General features: G+C 42.2%; 1 protein-coding gene across 10 annotated transcripts in view; it reads left to right on the plus strand.

Moving 5' to 3' along the window:
* The window catches only part of Fmnl2 (formin like 2), a 270,315-nt gene that overhangs the window by 205,690 nt on the left and 42,512 nt on the right, over positions 1–22,113 (plus strand). For all 10 annotated transcript variants that reach the window (XM_040745349.1, XM_040745348.1, XM_040745347.1 and 7 more), the window contains exons 7-9: positions 1,133–1,241; positions 5,054–5,130; positions 6,518–6,611. In XM_040745349.1, coding sequence (XP_040601283.1) covers positions 1,133–1,241; positions 5,054–5,130; positions 6,518–6,611 — 280 coding nt within the window. The remainder of the gene's footprint in view (positions 1–1,132; positions 1,242–5,053; positions 5,131–6,517; positions 6,612–22,113) is intronic.

Here is a 22,113-nt window from a genome sequence, read left to right on the forward strand (position 1 = left end):
GTATTTCCACCATGGTATTCCCTTTTTACCTTCATACTCCTACCGACTCCCACTCAGTTACAAAATTGAAAAAAAATTTAGCATTTTAATCATAGTTTATTATAGCGAGACTGAAAGGGGGGAGACAGACATGACAGAGAGAGAGAGAGAGAGAGAGAGAGAGAGAGAGAGAGAGAGAGAGAGAGAGAGAGAGAGAGAGAGAAGAGAGGGCAGAACGAAAAAAAATTTTTAATGTAGGTTTGTGGTTACAGAGATGACTGTTCCTGTGCTTCTGCTCTGAGGCAAACTTCAACTGTAGCTTTTAGTGTTGTGTACTTTATATGCCATAAATTACATTGTCTGTCCTGTACTACTTGCAAGCTTATAGAAAAGTCCAATGATGTAGAGCTGATAAAATTAATCATAACACTGAAACTTCTGAACTCTGATATCTTAGCATATTTTCTTCTAAATTTTAGCTACCATATTAGGGGATCAGTAGGGTTTGGGAGGCATTTGTAAATAACTGAAGATTCAGGATCTGGTGTGTCAAGGTGAAGCCAGAGTTACCAATGTGTTGCTTAGACTAGGTGTAAACTCTTTTTTCTAAATTTAAATTAGAAACAATCTTATTTTATGTATCAATCCCAGTTCCCTCTCCCTCCCATCCTCCCATGCCTCCCACTGACCCCATCCCCCAGGTTTAAGCTCTCAAAGCAACTCCAGAGCAATAGCAGGAAGAATTGGTTAAAATCTGGTCACTTGATTGGAGGTCAAGATCTGAGCTAAATTTCCGTCCCTCACCTGCTGTTACATTAGCAGTGCCAGTTTGTATCCAAGTGTTTCTTCACACTTAGCCTGGCCCCACTATGACCTGGCATTGTTACAACTGCTCATGTATACTCTCTTTGGTTATGTGTTGTAATTAGAGGTGAGTTTCATTGAGTGGGAATATAGCCTGGAATGATGGTGATAGCATCATAGAACCATGTGGACCTTGCCCTCTGGAGTGGTTGGTGTTGGTACTTTTAGCCTGCATTTCTTACCTAGGTATTTGTAAAAGTAGAAAATAATGCTAACCTCTTTAAGTGGGTATGTTTTATGCTTACTGTAATCCATCATTTCATGAAAGTTCCCCTTCTTTGGTTTTTAGATATAACACTTTACCAAGCAGAAGAACCCTGAAAAATTCAAGATTAGTGAGTAAGAAAGATGATGTTCATGTCTGTATCATGTGTTTGCGAGCCATCATGAATTATCAGGTATGTGTCGAATTATCAAGTATGTGCTTGCTTCAATCCTTTAAAAGATTCTGATGTTTCTCTCTCTCTCTCTCTCTCTCTCTCTCTCTCTCTCTCTCTCTCTCTCTCTCTCTCTTCTCTCTGTCTCTGTCTCTCTCTGTGTGTGTGTGTGTGTGTGTGTGTGTGTGTGTGTGTTGGTGTTTGTGTAGCTCTTTGGAGAGAAGATCATGATTTAATGAGGTTCTATTCAGAAAAGTGATTCATTCTCATGCTCAATATTTAGTTTCCTGGCTGCATATTGTAGTAATTATAATTTATCATATAGTGAGACTTTATCTCACATTACTTGGTAAAAGTTTGTTAGCACCATGGCAAGCAAGCCTGTACTTGTCAGTAAGAATGAACAGCCTTAGAATATCACTAGTGAGGGACTTGGGGCACTAGTTTATGTGGTGGTTGATCAAGAGGTTAGAGTTATTATTGTGTGTTAGTTCCTAATTTCCACAATGTCAAAAGTGCACATTCTTGCTTTGGCTGGTTATGCTGTGAGTTGACCCCAGTCTGACAAATAATATAGCCTTGTATATTTGGTTAATCCTACAACACAGTAGAAAATCAGGGTCTGAAGGATCTAGGGTAAATGAACAGGGCCATAAGTCAAGTGGGGTAAGAATAAAAACAAATGTATTTGATTTAAAACTTAGATTCCCATATTGGAGACATGTTAGCATGCTAACCCAACATTGGCGTGTTAGTGGAATGTAGGAAGGCAAGCGAGCTTTGATCTTTCTGCATCAGTTAAAGCTTTTCAGTGCTTCATCAGACGATGGTCTTCTAGTTCTGAGAATGCTGTAGTCCATAGAAATGTATCAAGAGCTTGCTTCCCAGAGAAGGGTAAACGTGGCAGCACTGCACAGATGTAGTGTATAGCATTTCCTATCACAATGATGACAAATAGAACCAAAACCAGCCATCCACATGCTGTACTTCTCCGGTCTTTTATGTCTGCAAATTCATGCAACCGCACATCCCATTTTACTTATGAGAAAACTGAGAAGTTAAGTAATATCCTCCATAGTATGTGGTTTATAAGTTGTACAAAGTTCGAATCCAGGTAGACTTTGAACCCAGGGAATTATCATTGCTACATACCACAGAAAATATAATGAGAAAAGGATAGAGATGCCAAAAACGTGTATGCAGCTTTAGATTGGCCACTAGGAGAATGTCACTAAGGAGGCAGCAATTATGAAAAGTAAGTGAACTCAGCAAATAGAGCAAGGGCTATTAGAGAAAGAAGAGTCTAGGCAGAGTGAAGCCTGGAGCAAGAAAGGAAGTCTGGTTGGCTGAGGCAGGAGGAGTGAGGAAAAGAGAAGAGGAAAAGAGAGATAAAAGGGATTATGTAGAAATTTATAGGTCCGTGAAAGACATACCTTTGTTGCAACTAGGAAATTAGCAAGGGATTCTGAGGGTATAATGTGTTATTTGATTTGAAGGGGTTGTTAGGACTTCTGTGTGTCCTAACATTAGCCTGTAGGTACATGGACAGGAGGAGGTTACTGGCAGTAACTGGATGAATGTTGGTGGTGGTATGGCTCAGAATTATAGGATGAGAGATGAGACAAGTACTGGATGTCTTTGGATGGATGGTAGGGGCCCCAGCATTTGGTTGTGCATTGAGGGAGAAGGTGAGTAACCAAGGTGGTTCCAAGAGGTCATCTGGGGCCTGTAAGATGAAGTTGCCGTCTCCTGGACTACAAGACGAGCAGGTTTCAGAGAGATCACTAGGAAGTCAATTTGGTAGACTTTAATTGAGATGTCGACTTTACATACAAATAGTTATCTGAAGTGGAGGTGTGGGCAGGACGTAGATATTTGAACATAATTAGCATAAAATGGTATTGGAAACCATGATACTGGTAGAGAGGAGGTCCCTAATGTGAGCCACAATGCACTCTATATAAGCCTTGGAGAGAGGAAAGTCAAGAAGGAAGTCTGGGAAGTAGCCTAGAGGGTAAAAGACAGTCAGTCAGAGGAAATACTGCAAGCTGTGTCTGATTCTGCTGATAAGTCATGTAAGATGAATGAGGCCCGGCCAGGGGCTTTAGCTAAGCATGCTATCAGTGGTGATTTTGACGAGAAGTTTCAGGGTTGGGAGGTGGAAGGCCTAATAGGAGTGTCTTTCAGAGGGAAACTCTAGAGTCAGTGGTTCCCAAGCTTCCTAACACTGCGACCCTTTAATACAGTAGTTCCTCATGTTGCGGTGACCCCCAACCATGAAATTATTTTCATTGCTACTTTGTAACTGTCATTTTGCTACTTACTGTTAGGAATCATAATATACATATCTGATATGCAGGATATCTGATAGGTGACCCCTAAAGGGGTCGAGACCCACAGGTTGAAACGGCTGCTAGACCTTGAGTCTTTGAAGGGACTGTGCTGTGAAGGCTAGCAGGAAAATGGGAGAGTACAGTTGAGCACAGGTTGTGGTACCAACTGAGGGTTCTCTTGCACAATATATATTCTAATGGTAATGAGTTAGTTGAGAAAGACAGATAAGCATGCAGAACTTTCAGAATATTTTTTTTTTTTGTCTTTTTGAGACAGGATCTCAGGTAGACCAGATTGGCTTTGAACTCCTGATTCTCTTGCCTGTACCACCCAAAGTGCTAGTAGGGTTGCAGCTGTTTGCCCCCATGCTGGCTCATATAATGTTCTTGAGTAGGAGAGAGAGAGAGAGAGAGAGAGAGAGAGAGAGAGAGAGAGAGAGAGAGAGAGAGAGAGAGAGAGAGAGAGAGAGAGAGAGAGAGAGAGAGAGAGAGAGAGAGAGAGAGAGAGAGAGTAAGGTCAGGGACTCAAATGGAGAGGCTGGAGAGAGAGAGAGAGAGAGAGTAAGGTCAGGGACTCAAATGGAGAGGCTGGCCTCCGATTGGAACATAGAACTGTTTACCTCTGATGCCAGGAGCTGTAGAAAGTTGTGGTTTACCTTTGTTTTTTGGAACTACACCCTGCTGTGTGGCCCACGTTGACCTATAACATTGTTTTTCTGCCTCAGCCTCAAAAGTCCCCCCTCCCCCGTCTTATTTTTCTCTTGTCCACTGATTGCATTTATTTTCTCAGCATGAGAGGAAGAAGATCAAAATTATATATGCATTCAAAGTGATAGCGGTTACCCAGCTTAGCAGGCTCCAGATTCCTGATGTGGACTGGCTTGTTGTTATGAGTGACGGGAAGTGTGCGTCAGAATGACCATTACCAGGGGATGGGTGTGGGGGAAGCAGGCGAAACGCTGGGAATGGTCAACCCTAGGTGCATGGTGGAGTCATCTTGGATGCTTGAAAAATTTAGATTTCAGGGCTTTGTCTTTGATATGCAGAGGAAACTGATCTGGGTGGATCTTGGGAATTCAACCAGGGCTTAGTTTTGTTTGGTCTTAATAGCGATTTAATAAGTATACAATTTTCAAATCACTAGAGTAGAGCTTTTCACTAGTTTAATAATGAAAAACACATTGTTCATTCATAAATAAAGGAAGGATGCCCATGATCAAAATACCCTTGGCAGTGGATGGCATCATTTAAGAGTCTGGGGGTGGGGAAGAAGTATGTCCTCTCACTGGCATGCTAAGAGCTCAGTTGCCTTTCTAGAAGATAAAAGTTTCATGAAGCAAAAATGTCAGTGGGTCTTGGCAGTGTTGCTGACTGGATCTAGGGGCTCACTTATGGGAGACAGACTCTTTCACTGAGCCATACCACCAGCCCAAATGGTCGGTTTTTAATCGACACTGAAACTTAACTGCTAATGCTCTCCTTTTCCCCTCTGCATTTCAGTATGGTTTCAACATGGTCATGTCTCATCCACATGCTGTCAATGAGATTGCACTCAGTTTGAACAACAAGAATCCCAGGTAAGCATCTCAAGTCTAAAGCTTCCCAGAGAAGCAGAGGGCTAGTCACCATTGACCCATTTTAGTAGTAAAAATCTCCCAAGAGTGACTTCCTCAAGCTAGACTGCAAAGCCTTGGCTGTGCAGAATGTTCCCTGATTAAACTCCTCTAGGAAGCAGAGCTGAGCACTGGTGAAGCTTTTGCCCTTCACTCTTCTTTTACCTTTCATTCCCTGGGTAGCCCGGTTCTTTGACTCTATACTGAAAAATTTGATGGGCAGGAATAGGTTGCCAATTCATTCCAGGCTTGAAGACCAGAAAGTATTGCTAAGAGTTTAGCTATACCAGCTAACACGAAGGCTAAGCAGCCCGCTGTACCCTTATTTATCTTCTCTTACCTTCACACATGTAGCTTACTTAAGAACTGAAAAAGAAACACAAACACAAATAACTGTGTGTGCATCATTTCCGTTTACATGTACAGCCATGGCCAGTATCACATATTGTAATCATTTGACTCATTATTTGCTTTTTGGTTGTTGTAAGATATTTTGTCTTCTGGTAATTTCCGTGTTTCAATTGTGTAACACTCGCTTCAGATACCCTTTTAAGAATGGAAGAATTATCTAGAAATTATTAATTCCTCTTTTTAAAAAAACCCTCTGATTATAAATTGACTCTTTTAATTTCAAAGGGAATACAAATCGTAAGTCCCATATACATATTGGATATTTTAGTCTTGTGATTGCTTTTGTAGTTTACTAAAATCCAAAATAAGCATGCTTCCTTGTTCCCATCTTCCAGCACAGGGAAGTCATCATTCATTTTTCTTAAGACAATCGACATTGTGGAGTATCAGAACAGTCTTTGTTAAGAAGTTGGCAGTAGCTTTTATTCTAGAATAAAAAAGAAATACTAAAGTAGTCTTATGACAAAGAAACAATGCTGTTTCTTTCTTCCCATTTTAATTGCAAACTTTGAATTCATCTCCAGCTTCTTCTTCCAAAATGATTTCAGATGCAACTTTATTTTCTTGAGTCAGAGAAAATATTTTTCCTATGAATAAAGCTGTAATCCAGCCCTTTCCTGGTCTCCAGCATAAGAAACAGAAATATTAGAAACTTATTGTGGGGGATTTTTACTGGCTGTGGTTCTAAAAGTGAAATGCCAACTAGTTGATTCTGCATTCTGTCATGCTATATACTATTGACAGTTGAAACTGGCCACCACACACATTCCCTCGTTCAGCACAGATCGAAGTGAGGTCTGCGCGTGCTTGGAGCCCTTTGGTGACAAAGATTTAATGATGCAGGCCAGTCTCAGTTCCTTGAGTGTTCATCCTGGAAGGAGCAGCTGATTGTGTCTCCTTCTGTGATTTATGTTTTTCTTTCCTCTTCTTGTTTTGACAGAACAAAAGCTCTTGTCTTGGAGCTGTTGGCAGCCGTTTGTCTTGTCAGAGGCGGGCATGAAATAATTTTGTCAGCTTTTGATAACTTCAAGGAGGTAGGATGCATGGTTTGGAGAAGAAGATACAAATGCCTCACATCTTTGAACAGAACAGTTTACTTTTTACATTGATTCAACGACAAAGGAAGCATACATAGCTAATTTTCCTGAGGCATTACTGAGTTTTAGCATAAGTGTCTTATGTGGCTGAATGAAGCTCTCTGGGTGTCTCATTTCCATCTATTCACGTATTCGTTTTCCCTTGAGTATGGGGAACGGTCATTTGGCAAACACGCTTTGGTACACATACATTGAATTAAGGTTTGTTTATACGGTGTAAATTCCAGTAAATTTTATGAATGCTTTTATCATAATTCTCCTAAATCCTGTTTATTTTCATTGTTTTGCTGAATGTTATGTGTAAAACCCCCCAAACCTGTCAAATAAGGACACCCGTTATAGGATTTTGTAATCCTAACTGAGAGGTGCTATTATACACACATGCATTCATGCTCAAACACATCCCACAAACCTACATTCCCACCCTTGTCTACATCCATCTCCCTCCCCCCCCACACACAAAGAAGAAAGTTAAAACTGGGTGTGAAGGTACACAGACCTGCAATCCCAAGCACTGGGCAAGATGTGGTGGGGGGTTGCGGGAAGGGGGGTAGAGAAAATGTAAAATGCTTTGGCTATGTGGTGAGTTCCTGGTTAGCTTGGGCTGCATGAGACTCTGATGTTCTCCTCAACGTGAACCCCCCCCCCCACAACAACAACAGCAACAAAACAACAAAACAACAGACTTATTTGAAATAGAGAATGAGCGCTGGAAATGTGGCTCTGTGGTATCAGTGGTAGGTGGTAAGTGGCATTTGCTAGATGTACGCAGCCCTAAGTTCAGGTTTCTGCACTAATGGGAGGGAAGGCTGATCTCCAAAACAGAGGCCATTAAACATAAGTCATGTGATTCAAGTGAGTCTGCTACGAAAATATCAAGACATCTCTACTAAGGAAGAAGCTAGTTTTCCTTTGGGGTCATAGGCAGTGCTGTAGCCAAGTAGACTGCCTGCCTGCCTGTATTCCTTCTTCTGTGTCACTTCTCGGGCCACTTTGAGTGGGGAAAAGTACAAACAGCCCTAGGAGAATGTTGAAGGCACTCAGAGACCCAGATTGATAGGCTACTTAACTAAGGTATGCGTTAGCCTGGCAGTACTATTTAATTCCAAATAGTTCTGAATTAAGACCCAAGCTAGTCAGGTGCAGTAGCACAAGCCTTTAATCCCAACACTTGGGAGGCAGAAGCATGTTGATCTCTGTGAGTTCCAGGGCAGTGTAGTCTATATGGTGTATTCCAGGACAGCCAGGGCAGTATAGAGAGACCAGATCTCAATCAATCAATCAATCAATCAATCAATCAATCAATCAATCAATCAGTCAGGCATGCAGTCAGGCAGGCAGGCAGTCAATCTTCAAGCCACGTTGGTTTAAATATGGTTCCCGAGTGAGTCTCAGAGATTCTCTGTCATCTTTACTGAATGTGTCTGGGAAAGGATGAAAACATGTGTCTTGAGCATCAACTGTACACCAGTACAGAACCAGCTACAGACACATCTTCAATGGTTTAGTTTTATAGAGGAATTTCAGGTAGCAACATGGGCAGGTCAGTCAGTGGCCATGCTAGGCTCAGCATTTGTTCTAATTCTTAGATGTCTGTGTCTCTCCAGAGGGGAATAAAGGAAATGCAGAGTTTGACAGGAATTAGAGCTATCCTCCTGACTGCCTTGAAAGAGGGGCCGGGATGCTGTGACTCTGTCATGGCTGGGGAGCTCGTAATCTGTGAGCAGTGGGCTTTGGCCAGTTGCTCCTCTTTCTTCCTCGCCAGTGTTTAGTGATTCTGATGGATATCTGTGCTGTAATGTTAAGCAGGGAGATAACCAAATAATAATGCCTTTAAAAAAGAATTCCTTTAAAAATGCCTCAGCGGTAGTGAAATCATACCTGAGTCCTGAGAGGGTAATGAATCATAGGGAATCTGTATGTTCACATCTGGCTTCCAAAACAAAGTGAATGTATGAATGCTTGTCTGTGAGTCTATATTTTATATGTGATATATAATAAGGAAGTGTATTTGGGAGGATGTCTTTAAAATACAAGGTAAATAGCATATATTGCTGATATAATCCCCAAATCCTTGCCACAAGGCCACACTTGAAAATATCACAGGCTATATTTCAGTATCATATTGAGAATCTCAAATGCTAAGACTTGTCTTCACCAGAAACATTTGCCACACATTTATTCATGACCATAGTTATAATAGATCTCATATCTTGTAATTTTACTTTAATAACCAGTTGATTTACTGTAGACCAAATTATATATTAAATTTGTATCAATTTCAATTAAAGCTCTCTATTTCGGAGATTTTAATTTTGTTTTCTCATACTTATTCATAGGAGACACACAGATACATGCAGAATCGAGTCAGATCTTCCTAGGTCAAAACTGTGTGTGTTAGCTATTTAGAGGCTACACATACTTAGCTGAAGAATAAGGTACAGTCACTGGACAGGGTTTTGTCCAGTGGATAAAATGCACGGAGTCACCTATGGTAGTGAGTACCATACCACACCAGAGGCCACTAACCTTTAATAGGTAGCAGAAGTTATACCATGCTCATTCTGTCTAAATTTGACCAGCTGTAGAAGTTAACGCAAATGTAAAGTGAAGCAAAAATGTTTTTTGGTTCTTGATACTTATGATCACTTATTTCTTATGGTTCAGTTAATTTTAAAGATACCAACAATGTTGTTTCTTTTTAATTTTTATTGTAAGGGTGTGTATGTGTGAGTTAGATTAAGAGAATGGGAGGATAGGGATGGGGAGACATCAAACCAATGCTTACATCGTGGTAGACACATGAATGTCAGAGGATAACCTATAGGAGTTGATTCTTTCCCTCCACCTCAGGTTATAATTGTTGCCCTCAGTTACCAGACTTACATGGCATACACTTTGACCTACCATCTTGCTAGTCCTCATTTTGATTTCAAAGAAGTCTTTCCCTGAGTGTTCTCACATCCTTTTTTTTTTTTTTTTTTTTTTTTTGAGACAGGGTTTCTCTCTGTATCCTTAGCTTTTCTGGAACTTGCTCTGTAGACCAGGCTAGCCTCAAACTCACAGAGATCCTCCTGCCTTTGCCTCCTGAGTGATGGCATTAAAGGGGTGTGTCACCACCGCTCAGCTGTGTTCTCACATCTAAAGTATATGTTTAGGAATAGGAAGCACACCGCTTAATGGAATCTGAAGAATATTAACCCGGTTTCATAGGGTATTGTTTATTGTGGTGAGGTTGGGTCTAAGGCCGAGATTACTAAGAAAGAATGTGTATTACCTCGTGTGTATGATGGTGAGTGAGTTCTTGATATAACTTCAGATAGCAGCTTGTTCCTGAAACAAGAGTGTGAATGGTTGAAGACGAGATCATTAATAGGCAACCACTGTTCTCAATTTTTTTTTCTCTAAGAACAATTAAATAAAAGGAATTAATGCATCTGGTTTTGGTGTTGAAGTGTCTCCTCATGAAAATTTATGCTCCTGAATTGAGGCCCAGGGTGAGAACAAGGAGCCATCTGTTTTTCCTTATGGATTCATTTCGCCATATGCAAAGACAGCCGTCTTCTCCAAGTTCACTCTTAGCTGCATGGCTGTATACACTTTTGAGCATTACATTTGTGAGACAGAAAGAAACAGTTTTGGAATTTCAGGAGCACTTTTGGTGTTTGTGTAGTTCAGGGTCTTGTAAGAAGCAGAATCTTATTCTAACATACCGAAGAGAAGGGAGATGAAGGAGGTCAAGAAACCAGAGACACGAGAAAGGCTGGAGAACAGTCTTAGAGAACGGACATGCATGCTGATGTGGCCTGCCTGTGGCTAGCCTGTGGATGCTTCCTGAACTACCCTTAACCCTGTTTGGAGTTCTGGTCATGTTCCTTCTTTTCTCTCAAGCAGCAGAAACCCATAAGCTCATAAAACCATGCCTACTATGTAGAGTCTTGACCAATCGTCACTGTAGATTCAGAAAGTTTCTTTTTTGTTTGTTTTTGTTTTTAGAGACGGGATTTCTCTGTATTGCTTTGGAGGCTGTCCTGGAACTCTGGGGAACAGGGTGGCTTGCAACTCACAGAGATCTGCCTGTCTGTGCCTCCCAAGTGCTGGGATTAAAGGTGTACACCACCAAGACCGGTCAGAAAGTTTCCAGCTCAGTTTCCCACAAGTTTTCAACCTGGACCTCTTTCACCACCTTTTCCTTAACTTCCGCCTTTTGCTATATTCTTGGGTGTATTTGAGAAATTGCCTTACTTTAAAAGGCACTTTCAAAGTGTGGCAAAGAAAGCTTCCATTTGCAAAAGAACTGAGGCCCAGAGGACTGTGATAGATCCGTCTGCTGTAACACCATTGATAAAAACCTGAGGCTTTTGAGTCACCAGCTCTCACACGCTACTGGAAGGTGTCCCTGGACTTCTTCAGGACTCCAGATCAGTTCTAACTGTTTTCATCTGCTTCTATAATGAAAACATCTGGCTTGAGCAAAAAAAGTCCCAGTTTGGTTACTAAGGGCCCTGCCCCCTTCACTTCTGAACTTCTAGTGTAGACACACAGAGTCCTCTAAAATGAGTCACTCAAGGCCACCGGTTCTCTAGTATGTAAGACTTGGCAGTTCCCGTTATCCCCCTCTATATGCTAGAAGACTTCCTAAGAAGACTGGTGTGGCTAGCCAGTGGGCATCTGAAAAGCACTTATATACTATGCATTATTAAGTTGACTGAAGAAAGCCTCTTGTCTTAGGGTTTCTATTGCTCTGAAGAGGCACCATGACCACAGCAACTCTTACAAAGGAAAACATTTAATTGGAGCTGGCTTACAGTTTCAGAGTTTTAGTCTGTTATCGTCATGGCAGGAAACATGGCGGTGTGCTGGCAGACATAGTGCTGGAGAGGTAGCTGAGAGTTCTACGTCTTGATCCACATGTTTGTCCCCTCTGGAAACACATCCAGTGGTGGCGCTCCACTTTGCCTAGACATCTCTCTGGGCAGGAAAGTTGACAGTACCAAGTATCACATTGGTCTTAGTAGCTGTGGAGGAGTTGTCTACAGATTTATAGTTGTGCAACGGTTGATTCTCCTCATGATAAAAACCTTGATAAACCTTTTTTTTCCCCCAAGACAGGGTTTCTCTGTGTAGCCTTGACTGTCCTGGAACTCGTTTTGTAGACCAAGCTGGCCTCACAGAGAACCTCCTGTCTCTGCCTCTTGAGTTCTGGGACTAAAGGTGTGCACCACCACCACCCTGGCTCGTTAACCTTTTTCATTTTTTCTTTTTTTTTTTTTTTTGGTTTGGTTTTACAAGACAGGATTTCTCTGTATTGTTTTGGACGCTGTTGGTCCAGCCCAGCTTCGAACTCACAGAGATCTGCCTGCCTCTGCCTCCGGAGTGCTGGGATTAAAGGCGTGCGCCACCACCGCCCGGCTTCGATAACACTTTTTTATTGACACTAGGAATGTTGGTTACTACATCTTTCCAATGTGAGGTTTTGAGAGGCTTCCTAGAGGGGAAAGGAAATGGCCACATTATGATCATTTGTGCCTTGTTCCTCTAGTAAGGAAGTGAACACTGCTATCCTGTTGACTGAATGGTGAGTCATAGTCACTGAAGAATACTCACTAAAACAACTGATGAACACTGGGAATTAGAGAATAGACTGTAGTGCACCTCTGCACTCTCCCCCACTCCCAGTCAAAAGGGAAATGGCTCTCAAGCCAGTTGAAGAAGCAGATACAAAATATAAAATATTGGGCTCTTGGAGGGTGCTTGCCAAGAAGATGAATAGGTGATCAATCAAAGTGTGTGTGTGTGTGTGTGTGTGTGTGTGTGTGTGTGTGTGTGTGTGTGTGTGTGTCCCCTACACTGACAGCCAGCTGCTGTTTGAATTTACTTCTAAAGTCTGCAGGACCTTCTCTGTGAGCCTGGGGGAGTGAAAAGAAAAATAAAGAGAAAAGAGAAAGCAGGATAGATAGCATCAAGGTGCTCAGAGGCACATCTGGTTATCCCGTGACCCAGTTAGCAGTGATGGAGGCACGTTTGTCATCCTGACTTTAATGTAGACCCCCTCCCAGCTGGAGTACAGTTCTGCAGAAAGAGGAGCTTCATTTACTTAATGGAGCAGTCATTTAGAAAACAGGGTGTTGCTTCCTTTGTATTTTTATCCACATAAATACCTTCTAAATCCATGCCCTTTGGCAACTGGAAAGCAGTTGGCACGTGAGTTCTCATTTCGTATTCTTGCAAGAGAAGAATGCCCTTAGAGAAGCAGCAAGAACTGTGTGCTGCTGGAGACATGCAATGCCTCACAGGCTTGGGTGCTGGTCTTCAAGCCTGGAGCTTTCCTTCAGAATGGGTTCTTTGATGTTTGTATGTTCTGTGGTTATAAAGGACTTGAGGACAATGAAGGGCAGTGTGTAGATAATAACATTAAAGTCCATGCTATCAACAGCTTTGATAATGCCAATTCCAGGAAACATTAGAATGGAGGTTTTCAGCCCCTCATCAGAATTTGGAAGTTATGTCCAGCATTGATTTCTGCAGAGTCATGTTCAATGTCTGTTTTAGGGCCACTTTGCTTTCTTCTCCCTCTGTTCCTCCCCCGTCTCTCTGTCCCTCCCTCTCTTTTATCCTATACAGACTTGTATGTTAAAGATGCATTAAAAATGCCCTTGTTGGCTGGGTTAATCCCAGCAATTGGGAGCGTAAGGTAAATCACATTTGTGTATACTTATGTATATGTGTTAGTATGCATAATTGCATAAAAATGCTGTATGAACACCAGGTAAACCCCACAAAATAGCAAGTGACAAGATTGGCCATGGCTGTCTTGCTACTATTGGTGTATGCTGCTTTCTGTTGTATGACTAGAAATTCTCCTACTTTCATTTTATGCATCTAGTTTTCTTTCCTAGAGATACTTGGTTATCCTGTGCTTACTACTCTTTCCTTGAAAATGACTAAACAGACTCGGAGGTCATGGAACTGTCTAGGGAGTTGTTGAGCTGGTATATGCATTTCTTAGCATGGAAGAAGTTTATTGTGGGGACAAGAAGAGGCATGGTAGGTGCCCCACACAGTTTCTTTCCTTGATAAAGTCAGGACTGACTGTAGTATGGCTTTAGGTAAAGAGTAAATGTGCACCAATATTAACAGGAAGAGAGAAAGTCTCCAAACTTAAAGAGTTTTGCTTAATTTCAATTCCTTATTATAATTTAACCCCAAATGCTAGGTATTTAATGAGCTTGACTTCTGCAATTTTGTTTGAAATTGAAACATTTATGAAACACAAGCATATTTTTGTGTACATGAAGTCTGTAGTAAATATATAAGGGTTTTGTTTCATCGTTTCTTTCATAATCATGTATGGTAATTTTTAGAATGAAGACTGAACACAGTGTTGATTCTATTTCATCCTGTCTCCTATTGTGAGCATCATTAAATCGGTCTATTTTATGAAAAACAGAGAAAAAACACACCTTTAATACCAGCACTCAGAAAGCAGAGGTATGCAGATCTCCATGAGTTCAAGGCTAGTATAATCTACAGTGGGAGTTCCAGGACAGTCAGAGCTATACAGAGAGACCTTGTCTTGAAAAACAAACAAAAAAATGTTTGTATATTGTTTACTTAATGCCACCAGGATAATGCATATTGTTAATTCCTAGATATACCCTGTGAGTAAGGAATAAAGAGGTAGAGGTTCATGTAAGTGGACCTGCTATTATTCTAATAAGCTTTTCCTCTGGGATTTGTGTACAGATAAGAATTTTACTAGTAAAGTTCAGAATAGACAGTACATTTGTATGGTCCCAATGAGAGGAGTTGCCTTTTGAACTTGAGAGACAGAGACAGGTAGATCTCTGTGAGTTCCAGACCAGCTTGATCTAAAGAAGTTATTAGACAGAGAAACCCTGTCTCAAATCCTCCTCCCCCATAAAATAAAATAAAATAATAAAGGATGTAATTTGTTGAATAAAATTCTATGAACAAAGATTGGCAATTTAAGTTACAATACATTGCTGTATCAGGAATATATCTGGGGCCCATTTTGCAGAACACTGCCTAACAGGAGAGAGTGTGGTCAGGAATTTAGATACTTCCTATTTTCTTTTCTTTTTTTAATTATTTTTTATTTAGGTTAGAAACAATCTTGTTTCACATGTCAATCCCAGCTCCCTCTCCCTCCCCACCTCCCCCGCCCTCCCCACCAGGTCCCCCAGTCCCCCACCCAATCTCCACTCCGATGGGTGAGGCCATCCATGGTGGATCTCCAGTAACTGTCATTTTCAGCTGTCTCCTAGCTTCAATCAATTCCATAATTGGTGACTCTATATGAAATTTCTTCGTGCGTGCTGTAAGTATAATAATTCCAGAGAGTTAAGTGCTTCTTTGACTGTAGACAAAAACTAGCCAAGATAATGGAATAGGAGGTGCTTGTATTTAAAGCCAACAGAAGTCTCATGGGCAAGGCTAGGTGTGAGCCTTTTAACACAGTTTAAAGTGGTTCATATGGCTTTACACTGGTGTTACTTGACATCATGTTACCATAATGAAAGATGAGACAATTATCAAGAGAAACGGATTTCTTTCCATTCACGCTTCTGGAAAATTTAGTCCCACATCATGTGACCCCATAGCTTTGGGTCCCTGCCGAGTCCCATTTATGCTGTGAGCTCAGTGAGGTCAGCTTTCTGCATTTCTCTTTGGGGCTACCCACAATGAACTAAGAGCGACCCTACTTGTAAGTCCACAGTACCTGCTAATGGGGGATACACACCATGTCCCTCTTACAGCAGAGTGTACTGATGACCTTTTCTGGTTCCCTTTTCTGTCCACTCTGGTGTGGGTGACAGTGAGGAGCAATGAGCCTCATTCAAATTCTCTGCTTGCTGTCCCAGCAAACATGAGCTGGGCCTGCCCGGTGTGCTGTTAGTTCTGCCATGAATGGAGAGTCTCTCTGTGGCAGCATTGCTGGCTTGTGTAGCTGATGAATGACTGAACTTTGCAGGCGCTCTTTAAGCTGGACAAGGTCGCTCCTACGCCACCCTCTCCTGTACTCCAAATTCTGGTCTGTCCATGGTAGTTGAGTATCCAATTATTATTTCCTGGCAATGGGACTTGAGTCTCCTTCCCAACTCTCTCATTTGGTGAATCACTCTGCCAAGGGTATATATAATCATTCCTAATTTTCACTTATAATTGAAAGACACTCAGTAGAAGAAAATGGCCCAGCAGTTCCTGACTGAACTCCAGCAGTCACTGGTCTTGAAGCAGAAGTTTTTTTCAGATCTTACCCCTGGGCTCTGCGTCCCTGAGGCTGGGAATAGGCAATCAGTATAACACGGGCTGCAGGCTCTGTTTTGTTTGGCTGTGGATCCAAGGGCTCCTTGCTCAGCAGTAACTCACCAGCTGCACATGTGGTTTCCCAGGTTGGCTGGTACACTAACTACCAAGAGCAGCACCGCGTTTCCATTTTGAGGTTGTTTCCAGGGTTAGGTGTAAAGCGAGTACTTAGTAGTGCTTCCTTCATGCAGGTGTCAGGGATACAGTTAGTGCATTGGTAAAGATGATTCTCAATCTGCTCCTTGAGTATTTGATTTTGACTCTCGCCATGTAACACGTCAAGCCTCCCAGGACAAAGCGGATTGCTTGTCAGTTAACTGCTCTGATTCTCCAAACTGGAGGTGTGAGTCCTGCATCTCCCATGTTGGGGAGAGCTATTCCTGTGTGGTCTGATTCTGTTCCTTTGAACCTAACCTTTGCTTGCTTTTGGGCAAAGAATACCCAGTCTTGTCAGGAGCCTTTATGCGATGGGTGGACACACTTCAGACAACCAGGGATTGTGGGGTTGTACTTGGTTTTGGTAGACATTTGAGCTGCAGAGAAGGGTTCCTTTGCATAGAAGGAAGCTCTAGCAATCTCTGAGTGATGTAGCTTCATCTTCATGGGGCCACAACAGACTCAGGAGTTCTTCGTATCATGTGGTTGATTCTGGCTATGACAAGAAATTATATCATTAGCTGTCCATTTATTTTCTCTTTCAGGATTTGAGTTTTAATACTGTAAATCATGGGTGACTGAGGCTGTAGCTCAATTTATAGGGTGCTTGCTTAGCATACACCAAGTCCTGGGTTCTATCTGTAGCACTCCATAGCCTGGGTGTGGTGGCACTCACCTGCCATTGTAACATTCAGGAAGTAGAGGCAGGAGGATCAGGAATTCAGGGTTATTCTTGCCTCTATCGTGAGTTCAAGACTTGTCTGGGATACAGTCTCTAAAACCAAACAAGCTAACAAGCCCCTACCTAAACAAATAAAGCTTGAAAAATTTAAACTCACATCTTAGACTGGGGCTGTGGCATAATTGGTAGAATCTTGCCTAGCATTCGAAAAACCTTGGATTCAACTGTCACAGAAACACAAGCCTGTAATCTCAGCACTTGTGCTACCCAGGCCGAAGGAGCAGAAGTTCAAGGTAATTCTTGGCTGCTACTTAAGGAGTTTAAGGCCACACTAGACCCTTTCTCCAACAAACAAACAAAACTCAAAGAGGATTGTGTCATGGTGCATAACTACACCCAGCACTTGGGAGAGGCTGGAGAATCTTGGGGCCAAACTCGACTACACAGAGAGACTTTTTTTGTTAATTCTAAGAACTCCAAAGGACTTTTTAAATGCAGGTAATGCATTGGTATTTACCACACTATAAATTAGAACAAAATTTTTGGTACATGTATCTCATGGAACATAACAGAATGGGTCTGGAGAGATGTCTTAGTGGTTAAGAGCACAGACTACTTTTCCAGAGGACCCAGGTTTGATTCCCAGCACCCACATCTGTCACAACCATCTGTAACTCCAGTTCCAGGGATCCAGTGTTCTTTTCTGACATCTTCCAGCACCGCACACACACACACACACACACACACACACACACACACACACACACACGGTACAGACATGCATGCAGGCAAAGCACATATATACAAAAAAGAAAAGTAATAAAATAAAAAAGTATATGATAACGTTAGACTTTATAGCATCATTGAAAATCTGTGAAAATGAGCTATCTCAGTCATCTCAAGCTGCTTTACAAATGTCATAGCCTGGGTGCCTGATAAAACAAAAATCATTTGTCCATTATTCTGTAGGCTGGAAACTCAAGACCAGGGTGCCAGCATATGGTATGTTGGGTTTTGAGAGTACACACTTCCTGGCCTTCACACCCTCCCTTATGACCTCACGTTGAAGAAGATTGCCCTTTTCTTCGTATAGTCCTGTGGGATTAAAACACTGTGTACCATAGAACTTCATTCAACTGTTCTCATAATGTACCTGCTCCTAGGCTGGTTGTAAACTTCTTATCTATAGTCACATTGAATGTCAGAGCTTCAACATACACGTTTGGGCATGTTTGGCATGTTTCCTTATCTTTTAAAGTCTAGTTTAATAAGCCTGCTGTGATGGCTCATGCCTTTATTCCCAGTATTTAGGAGGCCGAGTTAGATGGTTCTCTGTGATTGGAGGCCACTTGGTCTACAAAGCAAGTTCACAGAGACACTCTGTCTTGAGAAACAAAACAAAACAAAAAGTGGAGTATACTAAAAGTTACAATTTTTTTAAAGACATTTCTCTGTGTGGCCCTGGCAGCCCTTTCACTCTGTAGACTAGACTGGCCTTGAACTCACAGAGATCCACCTGCCTCTGCTGGGATTAAGGGCATGTATTAACACTGCCCAGCCAGAATATGCAATTCTTAAATCCACTTTTGCAGATCTTCACTTGTGTTTTGTTGAAGTAGGGGATGAAAATCCAGCCCTACCCATGTACCGAGATAGAGCGTGACATATTTTAATAGCAGCATCTTGGAGTGGTAGTTAATATTCTTCATTGATACTTTACTAGCAAAAGACCAGTAGTGCCTTTTAAATGCTGGTGACAAGTGGATCTGATGCCATGTTAATGACCTTGCACAGTATGTTCAACCCCCTTGCCTGTCTTGTACCTGAATTAATAATTTTGCAGTAGTATTCCGTGGTTGTTTGACGTTTTTGTATTCATTGAATTATCTAGATTGTCCACATAACGACATGTTTCATAGTGTAGTATTTTTTTAATCTTTATTATCACCACCAAAAGAATCACTAAAGGTGAAGAAGCTACCATGTGCTCAGTGGAGAGTGCAAATTATCCAAAGTTCCCATTGTTCACTGAAGGCTCAAGTTTTATCATTGGCTACAAACTATTTCCATTTGTTTCTAAAGGCTCACCTAGTATATTTCCAAGAATATGTCTGCGTAATTACACTTTGTTACATTTTTGTGGGGTGGGGTAGGGGCTAGGATCTCACTATGTATCCTGGCTGTACTGGAACTCACAGTGTAGATCAGGCTAGCCTTCAAGCCACTGGCTCATCCTCCTCTCCATTGCTGGGAATAAAAGCATGCACCATCATGCCCAGCCCTCGGTTGTCACCTTTTCTCTCTTTCTCACTTGGAAAAATGGAATGGTACAGGATGTTTTTCTTACTGGACCTGTATGTACTCTGAGATGGTTTTAAACAGGCCTCATTTCATCATGCAAAACTCTCGTTTCATCTGTGTAAAATGTATAATAAAATTAACTGCTTCATCAAATACATTCTTAAGTGAAACTTGCTTTAAAAAAATGCAGAGACTGTGTGTCTGCTGTGAGTACACTGATGACCAGTATAATTTTGCACCACTGCTTTGATTCCTGCCAGGGTACCACAGTTTATTCATTCACTATTTCATGTCTGTTGATTTTATCTTTCCAGTGAGCATGCCAGCTAGAAAAGACAAATAGCATCTTATTATTGTAAAAACACTCACAGATGCTGTAAAAGGCCCACGGGAGTCCTTGAGGCTCACAAGCAAACATTTTGAAGAACTGCTACTAGCCACACTATCTGCTGGGTAGCAGGGGCTCCATTTGCCTAAGAGCAAGAGTCCCTGACTTAAGTCAGGTGAGTGTGGGAAGAGTGTAGGAGAAAGAGGAGGTGGGAGCCATTGTTGAGTCACCTTCAGGCCTTTTCCTCTTGCTGGTCTGAGATGTTTAGCCAACCCAATATCAAGGGCTCTGAGTCCATTCGTGGTGGACGCTTGTTGGATTTAATTTGTGGAATTGTGTGTGGAGAGAGCATGCATTGACAGCTGTCCCCCTAGCAGGTCCCAGAGTCTGCGCTCAAAAGTGCTGCTCCAGACCCCTGATGTGTTGAGAGGGCACACAGCAACCACTAAAGAATCCTTGTCATGTGTTCCCTCCCGACCCTGCCCGTCTTAACTGGGGTGCACTCGGAGGATGCACCTGATGAGAACATACCTAAATTAAAAGAGGACGTTTAGGCCTCATTGAAACCAAAGAGATCCAAGTGTACACTGGGAATACTTCTAAGCTAAACCGCACATGGTGAGTTATTTATCTGTGGACCCTTGCGCATTCTGTGTAGGGGAGCAGTAAACATACCTCTCCCATCTAAGTTGTATGTGTCAGTCTTTAGAGATCTCACTAGCCCTTCTTCTGCCAAGATGTTTTATGTAGCACAGGAAAATACACACATAGAAATTGATTCTCAGCCAGGCGGTGGTGGCGCACGCCTTTAATCCCAGCACTCGGGAGGCAGAGGCAGGCGGATCTCTGTGAGTTCGAGGCCAGGCAGGACCGACAGCCTCCAAAACAATACAGAGAAACCCTGTCATATAAAAACCAAAAAAAAAAAAAAAAGAAAAAAAAAAAGAAATTAATTCTCCGTTGGGCTGTGTTGGCCCACGCTTTTAATCCCAGCACTTGGGAGGCAGAAGCAGGCAGATCTCTGTGAGTGCAAGGCTAGCCTGTCTTCAGAGAGAGTTCCAGGACAGTCTCCAAACCTTCAGAGAAACTCTGTCTCGAAATTCCCCCCCAAAAGTGGGGGGGGGAGGAAAAAGAAAAATTCTCCATGATTTAGGTATCTGCCTCTGAACATCTGGATGTTTGGAAACATCTGGAAATGACTGAAGTTTTCACAGGAATGTTTAGTATTAGTGAAACATCAGATGCTGTCAGTCCAGTGTCTCTGCAGCCAAGACAGACCTATGCTTCATTAAGAAGGCTGACGACACTGTAGACTCCACTTTTATTTTGTTGGAGTGAAGGGTTCCATTTTAAAGTGTTCCATGATGAACATTTCTTTCTTAAATTTTAAAGAGCCTCCAGCAGGTCCATTGTGGGGTCTGCTTCTATCACAACAGCCATTTGGAGTCTGTGTATGAAGTAAAAGGTCCTGGCAGTTGCAAAACACCCTAGAACAGGGGTTTTGCTGGGCACTAAGTGTCAGTAACCGTCAGACTGTGGGTGCTTGCAAGAGAAGGTGAAAAGTGCTTTTCAAGTAAAAATAACTGTAAAATAATTATTTTCTTTATGAGGGCTTGAAAAAGAAAATAGAACTTTTGTTCTCTAGCAGGCCCCAAAGGGGAGTCCAGTCAGGCCTAACAGAGGTTGTCTCTCACTGGTACTTTCCTGCAGGGAACCCTGCAGATCACAGGCCCTTACTGTGGCAGGAGAAAAAGAAAGTATTGAGGCAGACACCAGGCAACAAGGCAAGAAGGAAACACTTAAGCAAGGGGCCCTTAAATATATATAACTAACTCAGAAGCATTTACAGTCAGGCCTCTAGTGTGGGGGGTGGCCAAAGGGGAAGCATAGGTAGTTGGTGACCTTGGTGGGGTTGAAGGCTAGGAATCCACACCTGACCAGCAAGAAAAGTGTGGTTTGTTACAAAGCTGTGGTGATGCCTTCTTCTCTCCATTATGAGCCTCCAGAGAAATATTCCCCAGCCCCCTCCCCACCTTTAGAGATACTTTAAAACACGGTCCTTGGCATCTAGGTCCCTGGGTTTGTCCACATTTCAGAGTCTTTCAGAAACACCTTTAACAGATGCTGAAGGACAGAGTGGTGACTTGGGCAGGGATCATACTTTTGCCCCCTTCTCATTAGTGAGGATGTGTCGACTTCCCATGGGAGAGGGGGCCTTATCTGGGCAAGGCAGGGTTATCTGCTTCCTAAGTGGGAGTGAACCAGCTGTGCTGAGCTAGCATTGGTTCTTAATGCCTAGACACACTGAGTCAGAAGATGTTTTTGCCGCTGCCGAAGATCCTAGCAGGCTGCCCAGAATTATCTAGTAGGCCCACAGGAGAGGAAGCTGCAAAACCTCGCTCATGAGTCCTTGATTTCTTCCACTCCGCTAGGTGTGGAGTCCTTTATAGTCTTGTAATCCTTATGGCTTCCTTACCATTAATTTCTCTGTAATTCTTATTTTGTTTATTTTTACATTTTAACCCCCCTTCCATTTTGTGCGTGTATGGAAGGTTGGAAGACAATTTGTAGGAGTTGGTTTTCTCCATGTTATAGGTTTTGGAAATTGAACTCAGGTAGTCAGCCTTGGCAGCAAGCGTCTA

Source organism: Mesocricetus auratus, unplaced genomic scaffold, assembly GCF_017639785.1.
Source record: "Mesocricetus auratus isolate SY011 unplaced genomic scaffold, BCM_Maur_2.0 Super-Scaffold_100004, whole genome shotgun sequence".
NCBI classification, from domain to species: domain Eukaryota; kingdom Metazoa; phylum Chordata; class Mammalia; order Rodentia; family Cricetidae; genus Mesocricetus; species Mesocricetus auratus.